The 17940-nt window shown below is 43.7% G+C and overlaps 1 protein-coding gene across 11 annotated transcripts in view; it reads right to left on the reverse strand.

The window, feature by feature from the left end:
- Positions 1 to 17940, reverse strand: part of LOC121575340 (liprin-alpha-4) — a 99278-nt gene that overhangs the window by 21170 nt on the left and 60168 nt on the right. For 9 of the 11 annotated variants that reach the window (XM_041888353.2, XM_041888359.2, XM_041888351.2 and 6 more), the window contains exons 2-5: positions 9610 to 9711; positions 8830 to 8994; positions 8681 to 8755; positions 560 to 631 (exon numbers count right to left, since the gene is read on the reverse strand). In XM_041888353.2, coding sequence (XP_041744287.2) covers positions 560 to 631; positions 8681 to 8755; positions 8830 to 8994; positions 9610 to 9711 — 414 coding nt within the window. Of the gene's footprint in view, positions 1 to 559; positions 632 to 8680; positions 8756 to 8829; positions 8995 to 9609; positions 9712 to 16961; positions 17237 to 17940 lie in introns of those variants that run through there. The other 2 variants (XM_041888357.2, XM_041888356.2) reach the window with 2 other exon arrangements.

Raw genomic sequence — 17940 nt, forward strand, 5'->3', positions numbered from 1 at the left:
TTGCTGCCTAGTGAGTGTGTGACCGCTGATGACATCACTGTTTTACTGTCGCACTCTTGGCCAAAGAAAGAAGCAATTAATTATCTTATTAGGATGATAAAGCATTATCACAGAACCCATACATCCCAGGTAAACTTCCAGACATGTTTCTGATGCTCAATGAGTGCTCTGTCCAGAGAATTAGGTCATCTCATTAGGTCACCCTCTTGTGGGATTTCTGACCAGGCACAAACTGTCCTCCATGTTTAATTACATAAAGCTTTATTATTCCCCATGGACAGACACAGACAGACACGGTTACAAAACACATGCTCATTTCAGGGAGGGAGATGGGGGGGCTCTCTGATAGTACAGTAGGGCTCAAACCGCATTATAATCATCACAATGACAAAAGAGCTTTAAATCACACAGAGTAGATTCTGCATTTAGCCTAACTCATCCACTGTGTGTGTATGTGTTTGAGAGAGAGAGAGAGAGGGAGAGAGGGGGGAGGCAGATGGACAGAAAGACAGACAGACAGGGAAAGAGAGAGAGAGCGGGGGGAGACAGACAGACAGACCTTCCAGGTGGATTTGGATGTGTCGTTCCTGTCCAAAGAGTCTCCCTCCTTCCTCTGCCTCACATTGGTCAGCTACAATACACACACACACACACACACACACACACACACACACACACACACACACACACGCACACACAGAGGGAAAAGGGACACCTCAAGGTCAAAAGTGAAGTAGCAAGCGTCTGACTGAGGTTGGATGCAGGTGTGTCTACGGGTGTGTCTACACTAGTTTGTGTTAGAGGACCGGTAGGTACAGTGCCTTGCAAAAGTATTCATCCCACTTGCCGTTTTTTCCTATTTTGTTGCATTACAACCTGTAATTTAAATGGATTTTTATTTGAATTTCATGTAATGGACATACACAAAATAGTCCAAATTGGTGAAGTGAAATGAAAAAAATAACTTTTTTCAAAAAATGGAAAAAAATAAATAACGGAAAAGTGTTGCGTGCATATGTATTCACCCCCTTTGCTATGAAGCCCCTAAGTAAGATCTGGTGCAACCAATTACCCTCAGAAGTCACATAATTAGTTAAATAAAGTCCACCTGTGTGCAATCTAAGTGGCACATGATCTGTCACATGATCTCAGTATATATACACCTGTTCTGAAAGGCCCCAGAGTCTGCAACACCACTAAGCAAGGGGCACCACCAAGCAAGCGGCACCATGAAGACCAAGCAGCTCTCCAAACAGGTCAGGGACAAAGTTGTGGAGAAGTACAGATCAGGGTTGGGTTATAAAAAAATATCAGAAACTTTGAACATCCCTCAGAGCACCATTAAATCCATTATAAAAAAATGGCACCACAACAAATGTGCCAAGAGAGGGCCGCCCACCAAAACTCACGGACCAGGCAAGGAGGGCATTCATCAGAGAGACAACAAAGAGACCAAAGATAAACCTGAAGGAGTTGCAAAGCACCACAGCGGAGATTGGAGTATCTGTCCATAGGACCACTTTAAGCCGTACACTCCACAGAGCTGGGCTTTACGGAAGAGTGACCAGAAAAAAAGCCATTGCTTAAAGAAAAAAATAAGCAAACACGTTTGGTGTTTGCCAAAAGTCATGTGGGAGACTCCCCAAACATATGGAAGAAGGTACTATGGTCAGATGAGACTAAAATTGAGCTTTTTGGCCATCAAGGAAAACGCTATGTCTGGCGCAAACCCAACTCCTCTCAATACCCCTAGAGACGTGCAGCTGTAATTGCTGCAAAAGGTGGCTCTACAAAGTATTGACTTTAGGGGGGTGAATAGTTATGCACGCTCAAGTTTTCTGTTTTTTTGTCTTATTTCTTGTTTGTTTCACACAAAAAAAATATTTTGCATCTTCAAAGTGGTAGGCATGTTGTGTAAAGCAAATGATACAAACCCCCAAAAAATCTATTTTAATTCCAGGTTGTAAGGCAACAAAATAGGAAAAATGCCAAGGGGGGTGAATACTTTCGCAAGCCACTGTAGGCATGTTTTGGCTTTAGCCCAGACATACACAGAATGAAGGAGGAGAACCAAAGCTGCATGACATTGCTCTTCAGGGACTCAGAGGCACACAGAGATATACAGTGAGGGATAAAAGTATTTGATCCCCTGCTGATTTTGTAGGTTTGCCCACTGACAAAGACATGATCAGTCTATCATTTTAATGGTAGGTTTATTTGAACAGGGAGAGACAGAATAACAACAAAAAAATCCAGAAAAACGCATGTCAAAAATGTTATAAATCGATTTGCATTTTAATTAGGGAAATACAGTGGGGGAAAAAAGTATTTAGCCATGATGAAAATTACAGGCCTCTCTCATCTTTTTAAGTGGGAGAACTTGCACAATTGGTGGCTGACTAAATACTTTTTTCCCCCATTGTAAGTATTTGACCCCCTCTCAATCAGAAAGATTTCTGGCTCCCAGGTGTCTTTTATACAGGTAACGAGCTGAGATTAGGAGCACACTCTTAAAGGGAGTGCTCCTAATCTCAGTTTGTTACCTGTATAAAAGACACCTGTCCACAGAAGCAATCAATCAATCAGATTCCAAACTCTCCACCATGGCCAAGACCAAAGAGCTCTCCAAGGATGTCAGGGACAAGATTGTAGACCTACACAAGGCTGGAATGGGCTACAAGACCATCGCCAAGCAGCTTGGTGAGAAGGTGACAACAGTTGGTTGTGATTATTCGCAAATGGAAGAAACACAAAATAACTGTCAATCTCCCTCGGCCTGGGGCTCCATGCAAGATCTCACCTCGTGGAGTTGCAATGATCATGAGAACAGTGAGGAATCAGCCCAGAACTACACGGGAGGATCTTGTCAATGATCTCAAGGCAGCTGGGACCATAGTCACCAAGAAAACATTTGGTAACACACTACGCCGTGAAGGACTGAAATCCTGCAGCGCCCGCAAGGTCCCCCTGCTCAGGAAAGCACAAATACAGGCTGTCTGAAGTTTGCCAATGAACATTGAATGATTCAGAGGAGAACTGGGTGAAAGTGTTGTGGTCAGATGAGACCAAAATGGAGCTCTTTGGCATCAACTCAACTCGCCGTGTTTGGAGGAGGAGGAATGCTGCCTATGACCCCAAGAACACCATCCCCACCGTCAAACATGGAGGTGGAAACATTATGCTTTGGCTGTGTTTTTCTGCTAAGGGGACAGGACAACTTCACCGCATCAAAGGGACGATGGACGGGGCCATGTACCGTCAAATCTTGGGCGAGAACCTCCTTCCCTCAGCCAGGGCATTGAAAATGGGTCGTGAATGGGTATTCCAGCATGACAATGACCCAAAACACACGGCCAAGACAACAAAGGAGTGGCTCAAGAAGAAGCACATTAAGGTCCTGGAGTGGCCTAGCCAGTCTCCAGACCTTAATCCCAAAGAAAATCTGTGGAGGGAGCTGATGGTTCGAGTTGCCAAACGTCAGCCTCGAAACCTTAATGACTTGGAGAAGATCTGCAAAGAGGAGTGGGACAAAATCCCTCCTGAGATGTGTGCAAACCTGGTGGCCAACTACAAGAAACGTCTGACCTCTGTGATTGCCAACAAGGGTTTTGCCACCAAGTACTAAGTAATGTTTTTCAGAGGGGGTCAAATACTTATTTCCCTCATTAAAATGCAAATCAATTTATAAAATTTTTGACATGCGTTTTTCTGGATTTTGTTGTTGTTATTCTGTCTCTCACTGTTCAAATAAACCTACCATTAAAATTATAGACTGATAATTTCTTTGTCAGTGGGCAAACGTACAAAATCAGCAGGGGATCAAATACTTTTTTCCCTCACTGTACATATTGCAGGCCAGGAAGCCGGGACATTCAGTCCTGGTAAGGCCCTCTAGTCCCTCAGATTGTGTGGGACTGAGATGGCTCTGCCCCCTCTATCTACCTGTCCTTCCCCATCTCTTTCCCCCTTTCTCTCTAACTCTCTTGCTCTTTATGTATGTCTATTCTACAGTTTCCTACAACAGCATTAATGGAACAAGGTATGGAAGTCCTGACCCAGTCCCAGAGTTCTAACAGGCTGTGACTGTCCCCAGTTCAGACATTTGTCCCTGGCTGCTGCAGGCACTAGACTCCCCATTAGGGTTGGGCGATTTCCAGATTTTCATACCATCATACCGTTTCTGTACCATACCGGAGTATATGGTATTACCAGAAGTGCACACAAGGGGCGCTATTTCTAAAACAATATATATATATATACAGTGCCTTCGGAAAGTACTCAGACCCCTTGACTTTTTCCAAATTTTGTTAGGTTACAGCCTTATTCTAAAATGGATTAAATCTACACACAATACCCCATAATGACAAAGCAAAAACTAGTTTTTATAATTTTTGCTAATTTATATATTTTTTTTAACTGAAAAACTCAGTACTTTGTTGAAGCGATTACAGCCTTGAGTCTTACTGAGTATGACGCTACAAGCTTGGCACACCTGTATTTGGGGAGTTTCTCCCATTCTTCTCTGCAGATCCTCTCAAGCTCTTCCAGGTTGGATGGGGTGCGCTGCTGCACAGCTATTTTCAGGTCTCTCCAGAGATGTTCGATTGGGTTCAAGTCTGGGCTCTGGCTGGGCCACTCAAGGACATTCAGAGACTTGTCCCGAAGCCACTCCTGCATTGTCTTGGCTGTGTGCTTAGGGTCGTTGTCCTGTTGGAAGGTGAACCTTTGCCCCAGTCTGAGGTCCTGAGCGCTCTGGAAGAGGTTTTCATCAAGGCTCTCTCTGTACTTTGCTCTGTTCATATTTGCCTTTTTTTTTTTTTTTTTATTTAACCTTTATTTAACCAAGTAAGACCCATTGAGGTTAAAAACCTCTTTTGCGAGGGCGACCTGGCAAGAAGGAAAAACACCTTTGTTGAAGCACCTTTGGCAGCAATTACAGCCTTGAGTCCTGACTAGTCTCCCAGTCCATGCCGCTGAATAAAATCCCAGCAGCATGATGCTGCCACCACCATGCTTCACCGTAGGGATGGTGCCAGGTTTCCTCCAGACGTGATTCTTGGCATTCAGGCCAAAGAGTTCCATCTAGGTTTCATCAGACCAGAGAATCTTGTTTCTCATGGTCTGAGAGTCTTTAGGTGCCTTTTGGCAAACTCCAAGTGGGCTGTCATGTGCCTTTTACTGAGGAGTGGTTTCCGTCTGGCCACTCTACCATAAAGGCCTAATTGGTAGAGTGCTGCAGAGATGGTTGTCCTTCTGGAAGGTTCTCCCATCTCCACAGAGGAACTCTAGAACTCTGTCAGAGTGACCATCAGGTTCTTGGTCACCTCCCTGACCAAGGCCCTTCTACCCGATTGGTCAGTTTGGCCGGGCGGCCAGCTCTAGGAAGAGTCTAGGTGGTTCCAAACTTCTTCCATTTAAGAATGATGGAGGTCACTGTGTTCTTGGGGACCTTCAATGCTGCAGAAATGTTTTGGTACCCTTCCCAAGATCTGTGCCTCGACACAATCCTGTCTCGCAGATCTAAGGACAATTCCTTCGACCTCATGGCTTGGTTTTTGCTCTGACATGCACTGTCAACTGTAGGACCGGTGTGTGCCTTTCCAAATCATGTCCAATCAATTGTATTTACCACAGGTGGCCTCCAATCAAGTTGTAGAAACATCTCAAGGATGAACAATGGAAACAGGATGCACCTGAGCTCAATTTTGAGTCACATAGCAACAGGTCTGAATACTTGAGCAACAGGTCTGAATACTATGATATTTCTGTTTTTAGTTTTTAATACATTTGCAAAAATTTATAAAAATCGGTTTTCGCTTTGTCATTATGGGGTATTGTGTGTAGATTGATGAGGAAATTGTTTTATTTAATCAATTTTAGAATAAGGCTGTAACCTAACAAAATGTGGAAAAAGTCAAGCGGTATGAATACTTTCCGAAGGCACTGTACCTGTATATTTTTGACGCACAAAACAATTTAGGCAACAGGGATCTTACATTTTACATTTTAGTCATTTAGCAGACGCTCTCATCCAGAGCGACTTACAGTTAATCATGATCCAGAAGGGGCTTGAATTTCTCTGCTGTAATCAAGAGGCTTGATCTTGACATCTAGCCACTTAGCTAGCAAGTAGCAAACCAAATGCATAGCTGGAGCCCTGAGCTGGATATAATTTATTTGACACATCTTAGGTTTCTTATAATTATACTTAACTTATAGTTATAAGCAGTGGTGTAGCACGCACCCCCCACAGCCCCTGCGAGGCGGTATTAAAAATCATACCGTCTGTATTTCAAAATACCCCGGTATACGGTATAAACTGTATATTGCCCAAGCCTACTCCCCACCCCACCGCTCCAAATAGGAACATCACAACACCAGGAACACGCTTCAGGAATATTCAGGGAATTCTGTGGAATGAGCAATGAACTCTGTCTGTCAGAATTTCCCTCATTCCATTGGGAAACAAACACCCTGACTGTATTAGTACTGCTTCTGGAATTATCTGAGAAAGGAAATATGATATTTTCTCCTGACCATATGGTGGCCATTAAAATTCTCATCTCAAAAAGAGTTTGAAAACTCTGCATTTCTATTCTATGCAGGCTCCCTCCAGTGCGTTGGAGAGACATTAAGCTGAGAAGTGAAAGGTGCTCGTCTGACAAGTTATTACTTTGGATCCTAGAATTACAGTGGCTTGCGAAAGTATTCACCCCCCTTGGCATTTTTCCTATTTTGTTGTCTTACAACCTGGAATTAAAATTGATTTTTTGGAGGTTTGTATCATTTGATTTACACAACATGCCTACCACTTTGAAGATACAAAATATTTTTTATTTTGAAACAAACAAGAAATAAGACAAAAAAAAACAGAAAACTTGAGCATGCATAACTATTCACCCCCCCCCAAAGTCAATAATTTGTAGAGCCACCTTTTGCAGCAATTACAGCTGCAAGTTTTCGTGGGGTATGTCTCTATAAGCTTGGCACATCTAGCCACTGGGATTTTTACCCATTCTTCAAGGCAAAACTGCTCCAGCTCCTTCAAGTTGGATGGGTTCCGCTGGTGTACAGCAATCTTTAAGTCATACCACAAATTCTGAATTGGATTGAGGTCTGGGCTTTGACTAGGCCATTCCAAGACATTTAAATGTTTCCCCTTAAACCACTTGAGTGTTGCTTTAGCAGTATGCTTAGGGTCATTGTCCTGCTGGAAGGTGAACCTCCGTCCCAGTCTCAAATCTCTGGAAGACTGAAAAAAGGTTTCCCTCAAGAATTTCCATGTATTTAGCGCCATCCATCATTTCTTCAATTCTGACCAGTTTCCCAGTCCCTGCCGATTAAAAACATCCCCACAGCATGATGCTGCCACCACCATGCTTCACTGTGGGGATGGTGTTCTCGGGGTGATGAGAGGTGTTGGGTTTGCGCCAGACATAGCATTTTCCTTGATGGCCAAAAAGCTACATTTTAGTCTCATCTGACCAGAGTACCTTCTTCCATATGTTTGGGGAGTCTCCCACATGCCTTTTGCCAAACACCAAACGTGTTTGCTTATTTTTTTCTTTAAGCAATGGCTTTTTTCTGGCCACTCTTCCGTAAAGCCCAGCTCTGTGGAGTGTAGAGCTTAAAGTGGTCCTATGGACAGATACTCCAATCTCCGCTGTGGAGCTTTGCAGCTCCTTCAGGGTTATCTTTGGTCTCTTTGTTGCCTCTCTGATGAATGCCCTCCTTGCCTGGTCCGTGAGTTTTGGTGGGCGGCCCTCTCTTGGCAGGTTTGTTGTGGTGCCATATTCTTTCCTTTTTTTAATAATGGATTTAATGGTGCTCCGTGGGATGTTCAAAGTTTCTAATATTTTTTTATAACCCAACCCTGATCTGTACTTCTCCACAACTTTGTCCCTGATCTGTTTGGAGAGCTCCTTGGTCTTCATGGTGCCGCTTGCTTGGTGGTGCCCCTTGCTTAGTGGTGTTGCAGACTCTAGGCTAGGGCCTTTCAGAACAGGCGTATATATACTGAGATCATGTGACAGATCATGTGACAGTTAGATTGCACACAGGTGGACTTTATTTAACTAATTATGTGACTTCTGAAGGTAATTGGTTGCACCAGATCATTACATGAAACCCAAATAAAAATCAATTTAAATTACAGGTTGTAATGCAACAAAATAGAAAAAACGGCAAGGGGGATGAATACTTTTGCAAGTCACTGTAGTACATTAAAATTCCTTCAAATCACCGATTGGGGTTTTCCTCAGCACATCTTCTACTGACTATTTATTCTTATTTGCCTTTTTTAATGGATTCTTGTTGAACAGATGAGGACAGGGGAGAGGGAGAAAGAGAAAGATAGATAAAGTGAGGGAACAGATGACTGAATGAACAAGAAAGATACATTTTAAGAGAATGTGAGTGTCCCTTGGTGCTGTGTGTGTGTTTAGGAGGCAGAGAGAGAGAGAGTGAGAGAGAGAGAGAGAGAAAGAACGAAAGATAGAGAGAGAAAGAGAAAGAGAGAGAGAAAGAGAGAGAGCAGAAGAGACAGTCCCCTGGTTGCGTGTGGGACATTCAGAATAGCTAACAGACTGGGGGCATCAGCAGATGGTAGGTGGGGACAGGAGAGATGCTATACACACACCATGCACGCACACACACACACACACACAAACCAAACACACACCTCCTGAGTTGTGGCTGATAACTGTCCCTCCAGTGTAGTCACTCTCTCAAGAGCCACCCGAAGCCTCTCACGCACCTGTAAGACACACAACCGCAGTGTTAGTTTGGAATAAAAGCCTGGTTTGCAGTGAGATAAAGGTACAAACACACCTTCTCGTCCAGGGCTTTGTGGTGTTCGAACAGGGACTTGAGGGCCTTGAGGACCTCCACCTCGCTGGAGACCCCAGAGGGGGGAGGAGCCTGTCTCTTCACCACCGTCATCCTCAGACTGCGCTCGTGACGAGACACCAGACACTCCAGGTGCTCCAAGAGAAGCTAGGACAGAGACATCACACATGTTATACACACATATTATACACAGGTTGTACACACATATTATACACAGGTTGTACACACACATTATACACAGGTTATACACATGTTATACACTCATATTATACACAGGTTATACACTCATATTATACACAGGTTATACACTCATATTATACACAGGTTATACACACATATTATACACAGGTTATACACACATATTATACACAGGTTATACACACATATTATACACAGGTTGTACACACATATTATACACAGGTTGTACACACACATTATACACAGGTTATACACATGTTATACACTCATATTATACACAGGTTATACACACATATTATACACAGGTTATACACACATATTATACACAGGTTATACACACATATTATACACAGGTTATACACACATATTATACACAGGTTGTACACACATATTATACACAGGTTATACACACATATTATACACAGGTTATACACTCATATTATACACAGGTTATACACACATATTATACACAGGTTATACACACATATTATACACAGGTTATACACACATATTATACACAGGTTATACACTCACTTATGCACGCATGCACACACTCACTCTTACCCTGGTGTTGTTCCTCTCAGCTTTCAGTTCAGATATCTCCTCTTCTTTCTCCAGCAGCTGCTCCTGACACACATTCAGCTCTTTGGTCAGAGTGGCAAACTCCTGGAAAACAAATACAAGATAAGATTGATGATTTCACATTTTCTAAAGAATCTGGGAGAAGTAAATATCATGCATTGTTGCAAAGCATCAGTAGTTAACAGACAGCGCTTGGAGAACCTTTCACATCACATGTTTATCACACCATTTCACCTGCACCACGGGCCCCACACCATTTCACCTGCACCACGGGCCCCACACCATTTCACCTGCACCACGGGCCCCACACCATTTCACCTGCACCACGGGCCCCACACCATTTCACCTGCACCACGGGCCCCACACCATTTCACCTGCACAATGGTCCCATCATTTCACCTGCACCACGGGCCCCACACCATTTCACCTGCACAATGGTCCCACCATTTCACCTGCACCACGGGCCCCACACCATTTCACCTGAACCACGGGCCCCACACCATTTCACCTGCACCACGGGCCCCACACATGCACAACACCAGGCAGATACTGTACAGTATATTCTATCACCACTTTACTTGGGGTATTTTTGTCCAATCATCAGGTTCAACAGAATCCTTTCCTGTAAACAGCACAGTTCATCCCTGTGTCAGTCCGACTCTGACAAAGTGTACCAGATGTGAGATTAACAGATGAATATATACTATACGTACGCGCAGGGTTCATAATGGCTTTACATGGCACAATACAGAATGAACTGGAGCAGTGACGCATACACTGAGTCTGCTAAAACCCACCTCTCTGTTCTCTAATATTGGTTCTTGTTACTCATATAGGGGATAGGGCTGAGAGAGGAGGGGATTGTGTGTGTGTGTGTGTGTGTTACTGCATGTCTCTTGGCACTCTGTTGGCAGCTCCCTGAGTCTCTGGCTCTGATCCAACTCCAATACCCTGAAGCATTGAATACTCAGACACACAGACACACATTTAGATAGACACACACACACACACACACACACACACACACTGAAACACATGGAGTTATGGGTTTGGAAATGCCCTCAGCACTAAAACCAATCAACACAGCTGCTCCTCCCAGTCTACTGGGGCTAGGCCACATACACACACACACACACACACACACACACACACACACACACACACACACACACACACACACACACACACACACACACACACACACTCACACACACACACACACACGCACACACACACACACACACTCACACACACACACACACACGCACACACACACACACACACACACACACACACACGCACACACACACACACACACACAAACAGAATGTGACAAAGACAAGTGTCTGTGCTCCCGTCTCTAGAATGACTATGCTCTGGTCTGTCCTTAAAGGCCTTTGAGAGGCTGTTCATCTGAGTCACTGAGTTTGGATTTCACATGAATACACACAAAATACCACCCCACATCCACTGAGTATGGTTTTCAGATGACCCTGACTGGTAGTGCAGGGAAGAAAAGGAAAGGAAAGGGAGAAGAAAGGGGAAAATGGGTCAGTGCTTTCATTTTGCCATTATTTTTCCACACGGGCAAAGCAATAGACAGGAAGCCATTTGAAACCCACAAACAGATGTTCCATATCACTGTATCTCACTGTCTCTTTCAATCAGAGCAAAAGACTCAACAGTCCAACACCCCCCTCTACCCCTCCTGGCCCCCCTCCCTGCCCCCCTCCACCTCATCCTTTTAGCTGCTCCCTCTCTCCTCTCCTCCCTCTGTCCCTGTCAGCTTCTTTGTCACGTCAGGAAAAAGCAATTGGGAGAAACATGGATTCATAAACGCTTGAGAATAAACAAAAGAGGATTGAAAACACGCATCAGGGAGGAGTGTTGTTGAGATGAGTGTTGTTGAGATGAGTGTTGTTGTCTTTGCCTTTCATTCTCTCCCTCTCCCCCTCTCTCTCTCTATCATCCTTTAACACAGAATAATCAACCAACATCATGGCTTTGTATTTGAACTGTTATTCTGAGTGTGTTGAGTGATGTCAATATGCCCTCCACTGAGGGTAAAGCAGCAGTACGACTAGTTAATAAAAGATTGAGAGGGCTTTAGTGCTTGTTGTAGTTGTTCCAGGTATCATGGAACTGGAGCAGGACTAAGGCCTGATGGGAAATGAAGTTCCAAGTGTCATGGTGGACATTCTATGTCTTGAGTAGGAAAGGCTCACACAGAGGACAAATACTGCTGCTATCTCTCTCGGTCTCTCCATCTCTCTGTCACACACTGAAACGCTACATAGTGAAACTGGAGAATGTTCTGGAAGTCCGGAAAAGGCAATTGTTTTAGCCCCAAACCACAATCTGATGTGTGAGATGTGTGAGTGTGTTGGTATTTGTGAGATAGACTATGAGTGTGTGTGTGTGTGTGTGTGTGTGTGTGTGTGTGTGTATGTGTGTGTGTGTGTGAGCCGTTGCCAGGCAATGCTGAGCTCAGACATTGTGAAGGGATTTCTCTCCTTCGCTTCCTTAAACAGTTAAGGATTAAGGGATAAAAGCAATATGCTGGATTGAAAAGTGTATGTGTGTGTGGTGTGTGTGTGTATTATAGTTTTTTCGTTCTCTGTGTGTGTATGTAGGATTTGTACTGCAGTCTAGGTTTGGGCGGTATCCAGATTTTCATACAGTTAACTTATATATACGGTATTACTGGTATTATTTTCAGAATATTGACCAAATTTTTTTTCTTAAGGGGGTTAGGCATCAGTGACGGAGTTCACAAAGCACTGACGGAGTTGACAACAAATACTCAAAACATACATATTTTTGCCTTTAAAAATAAAAGTTCAATACAAACAATTATAAAATATAGAAAAAGATTCATTTGAAAATCCCCAATGACAACATAATCATTCTATCAGATCTTTCAACATTCTGACGGAGTTGACATTATACTATTAGGAACAATTTTGCTATCTAAAACCCTAAGGGTTCTTCGGCTGTCCCCATAGGAGAATCCTTTGAAGAACCCTTTTTGGTTGCAGGTAGAACCCTTTTGGTTCTAGGTACAGTAGAATCCTTTCTACAGAGGGTTCTACATGGAACCTAAAAGGGTTCTACCTGGAACCAAAAAGGTTTCTCATATGGGGACAGCCGAAGAACCCTTTAGGAACCATTTTTTGCAAGAGTATGGAGAAAATCTGACGGAGTTTATGTTTTATGGAGTTGACAAAAATTCAGTTTTTTTTCTTAATTCAAGTGATATACAAAGTCACAATTTTCTTTTTCAACAGTTGCTTCATGACTAAACCCTAATTAAAATAAATATATTTAAACCAAAGTTCATATCCTATCTTAATCTATCAGGCAGATGGAGTTGACAGTTTATGGTTGTGACCATGGTGATTACAATATTGTTTGTTTAATATCTATCAAAAGTAGAGAACTTTCCAGATCATGAGTGGTCTTGTTGCACTACATCTAATGAGGACATTACATTTTGTGTAGATCGTTGACAGAAAATGACAATTAAATCAATTTTAATCCCACTTTGTAACACAATAAAATGTGAAGACATCCAAGGTGGGTGTAGACTTTCTATAGTCACTGTAAGATCATTTTTCAGTTAATATTCATTATTGCTGGAAAAAGGCCTTTCCGGGCATAGAGCCGACAAGGAAATGAATAACATAGAAAATATTTTGAAAATTCCAAAAGCATTCTCTCTCTCTCTCTCTCTCTCTCTCTCTCTCTCTCTCTCTCTCTCTCTCTCTCTCTCTCTCTCTCTCTCTCTCTCTCTCTCTCTCTCTCTCTCTCTCTCTCTCTCTCTCTCTCTCTCTCTCTCTCTCTCTCTCTCTCTCTCTCTCTGTGACACTTAGGGTGAAATGAGCAGAGAATAAAGGGATTGAGGAAGGATGACAGGAGGAGAGAAAGATATGGGGAGTACTGAACGAGTGCTTCCTTAGGGAGAGTCAGATATCAGGGCTGAGAAACTCTCTACCACTGCAGAGAGAAAGAGAGAGAGAGAGAGAGAGAGAGAGAGAGAGAGAGAGAGAGAGAGAGAGAGAGAGAGAGAGAGAGAGAGAGAGAGAGAGAGAGAGAGAGAGAGAGAGAGAGAGAGAGAGAGAAAGTTGATGATGATGAATCAGAAACAGATGCCTTTAATCCAGCATCCTGATATGCAATATGTTTAGTCCTTGTGAATGACAGGCATGACATGGCTCCTTGTCTGCAAGGCTCTTAGAAAAAATATTACAGGCCAAACACAGTATCTAATATCATTGGTGTCCAATTTTTAAGAAACATGGATTGTCATTTTTCTGGGACAGGGGGGAAAAAAGCCCAATGATGATTTAGTGGCCCCAACCAACACTCCCCAAGATTATTCTGTGACATGACATAGAATACCTCTGTGAGGGAACACACACAGACACACAAACACACAAACAAACACACAGGAACTGACACTCGGCGGCGACACCTTGCTCTGGCATTGGCCTTGATTGGCCTTGATTCGCAGCGCCAGCACACATCTGTCATCGCCACGACAACACGTCATTATGAAGTGTCTGACATAGCAGAAAAACATTCCCGTTCCAAACACACACACACACACACACACACACAAAGTGGTAGCTCTCTCCCACTGTGACAGCTCCATGGGCCTCCCTCACAGGGGAAACTGACTGCAGCACTCCTCAGCTCCTCAGGCACAACGACTACTGACACAATGATACTCATATCATCACAGACCACAACTACTGACTCCACAACTCTGGAAGTAGAATTAGAACTGAGAGAAGAACCATGTGACTAGAACTCTGACAATTCATGGGTTGCATGTTTCGTCACAATATTGTTTTGAATGTTCGTTTTGGGCTGATGCCCAACTGAGCATTCTATTCAATGCATCGTCAATGAACGCTGATGAAGATTTCATAGAAAGTGCATTACAATGGCTTGGAAATACAATGACATTCAAAAGGAGGAAAATAATTAGTAGGAAAACCTTTTGTCATCATTTTAATGTCACCAGATTGACTTTAGATGCAGTATAACAATAGCCAGCTAGCTAAGATTGAGGGAAGGACACCGGATTTTAGTTAGCTACCGTTAGCATTGCTAGCTATTTTTGACGAACTTTGCTAGCTAATGACAACATTGCTATCTATCTAAAGTAAATTTGATGACATGATAATGCTGGCAAAGTTGTTTCCTACTAAACATTTGACTACTTTAGCAATGTCATCGTATTTCCAGGCACTATAGTGTAATTTAGACTAAACAGTCATTAGCCTCCGTCCAGAATGACTGGGCTCGTCACAACTTTAGGGCACCACTATTACGCTGCCGGTAGAGGGCGGATTGAGAACGTTCACAACAATGGCATGACGCGACCGAGTGATGGAGGTGCAACCTATGAATAGAACTTTGACAGTTGAACTCTGACAGTAGAAGTCTCTGTATTAAGTAAATGCAGAACTCTGCTTCAAGTGTTTCATCCCTGTATGAAAAACTTCCTAACAACAGTCCTCAGTGAACACACACAGCTTGTGATAATGCCTTATGGCCGGGACAGTCAGGCCCAGTGAAATTATGAATCAGCATTCAGCAAGTGTCATGACTCTTACAAGAATTAGACTAAATGCTCAATAACAGCAGCACATTTGAGAGAGCACCAGGATAGGCATTAACTAAAGCATACTGTACTGTAACAACAGCACCACAGCAAAGCTACCATCACTCCTGTGAGACAGAGAACAATGAAAATACCCAGAAATCCTATTGACAGGCATAGAGGAGACGACAGTCAGAGAGAGAGACACTGTATTGACATTGTAGAGAGAGACAGGTAAATATATCTGGTTCAGACAGAGAGACTGGTAGCTGGTTAAATTGGAACTGAAGCACACACTTTAAAACAAATTAAGAAAGCTTCAGCTAAAGTGAGAAGGTGTTAGTTAGATGTGTGTGTGTCTGGGGGGAGACCAGGCAGTTTCAGATAGGTGTTAATTAAGAACAAAACAAGCTCCTTTATCTGATACATTGACAGGTGTGAATGAAGATATTATTTAAACAACTCATGTGGTAAGGGAGGCCTTATGGATGCATGGTAATTATGTGCCAAAGATGATATGCTTGAAAGTCACATTGTCATAAACCCATCTCATAATATGTAAGTGCTGAGCGAGACACTGAAAAAAACCCTGCTTCTACACCTACTTTAATAGTAAAGATACTTAGAAACAGATGTAGGGACAGTTTGCGTGACAGCATTCTGAATGCAGTGAAAAGAGCTGGCAACAACACCCCCTCTCTCTCTCTCTCTCTCTCTCGTTCCCCTCTCTCTTTTAGCTCCCTATCTCTCTCTCTCTCTCTCTCTCTGTTTTGCTGTCTCTCCGAGCATACAAAGATGTGTCAAATCCCCTAAAGTTACCAAACTTCTCTTTCTTTCTCCCTATCACTCTCTCTCTCACTCTGTCCGCATCCTATGCCTATTCAATGGCTGAGCCCAGAATAGCATCCATTCATGTCCTCATGTCTTCTTCATTACAGACAAGAGAGGGGGGAGATAGAGGGAATGCTCTCTCTGGGGACGGTTGAGAGCAGAAGCATAAAGCGTTTCTGTAGCATTGCTTCAGCCTGTCTGAAACACAAGCAGTCTGCTTTATCACAGCATGCACACACACACTGACAGACACACACACACTGACACACAGTATTCCCCAGTATTGCATGCCAGGGCCTTTATCTCTACTGCTACAGTAAACCTCCACACACACACACCCAAAAACACTGACACATTCACACACACACAATTTATGACAGTAACTCCCTATCAAATAAGGCAGAGATGTTAAAGTTTGGATGCTGCAGAATGGCAGGCAGCCACAGTGGCCAATCAAAACATTTCCCTGGGAGAGAGGCTGTCTGCTCACATGCTCAAGATAAGCAGAACATTCCTCATGCCTTAGTGCCTCAGTGTCAAAAGTAAAACTTTTCAGTAAATATTGTATACCCTCATATTCTGAATTCACTTCACACCATTGACCTGAAAACAACATGATTGAGAGGGGAGAGGCTGGGCGGGGAGGTGGAGATTGGAGGAGGTGAGTAGGGGAAGGGGAGGACGTGAGTCATATCTGAGCTGTAGTGATAAACACAGACATGTGGTTGACCAGACTCAGAGGCATACATACACACACCATAACCAATGTCATACACACACAGTTCTGTACGGTTTGTAGAGGTCCCATAACTGATCCATGTGGTTAGATCCCAACCTGCTGCATAACGTGGATCCCTACCTGGTACATGTAGGTTTTAAAGTGGATCCCTACCTGGTACATGTAGGTGTTAAAGTGGATCCCATTCTGAAGATGGATCTTCACTGTCGGATTCATGACGGAATATCATATCAGATCCCAAAACAGACCAACCAATCCCAGAGAGAGAGAGAGTGAGAGTGAGAGTGAGAGAGAGAGAAGAGAGCGAGAAAGAGGGAGAGAGGGGGGGGTGGGAGAGAGATTGTGTCTCCCGTGCTCCTAAATCCCTGCTGTGTGTCAGTGAGCCTGGTTGGAATAAATGAGGTTGCTCTGCTGGTCTGTCTGTTCTCTGCTGGGACAAACGACAGCACTACACTACTCTGCTGCTACAACTACAGCCTACAGCATGGGCTACAGCAGAGAGAGAGGGAGGGAGGGAGGGAGGGAGGGAGGGAGGGAGGTGGCAGGAGTAGATGGAGAGGTAGAAGGGGAGACAGAATGAGGGAGCAGAGAGAAAGTGCGAAAGAGAATGAGAGACACGGAGGGAGAGAGTGAAAGAGAGAGAGAGGGAGGGGCATGGTTGATGCAGAGCTGCAGTAAATATGGGTTGATGTGATACAGTAGAGGAATAGAGAGAGAGAGAGCGAGAGAGAGAGACAGAGGGAGGGGAGAGAGAGATGAGGAGACAGAGAGGTGTGTAGCGAGTAATCAGCTGACTGGGACAGGAAGGGGTGGGACTTAGAGGACCACTGTGGGGCTATGTGGCCACCTGTTCACAAACACACTGGGAAGATCTTTAATTGCATACTCCTCCCTACTCCCTCCTTCTCAAAACCCATTGGAGAAGGTCAGAGGGGAGGGACCAATGGGTTTTGAGAAGGAGACGAGGAGGGAGGACGCGAGGACAAACCAGCACCTGGGAAAACACAAAATATGATCACCAAATATGGAGCTTTGATAAATATAAATAAATAAATAATTGGTCATTTAGCAGACGCTCTTATCCAGAGCGACTTACAGGAGCAATTAGGGTTAAGTGCCTTGCTCGAGGGCA

This window comes from Coregonus clupeaformis, chromosome 10 (genome assembly GCF_020615455.1).
Source record: "Coregonus clupeaformis isolate EN_2021a chromosome 10, ASM2061545v1, whole genome shotgun sequence".
Lineage (NCBI taxonomy): Eukaryota > Metazoa > Chordata > Actinopteri > Salmoniformes > Salmonidae > Coregonus > Coregonus clupeaformis.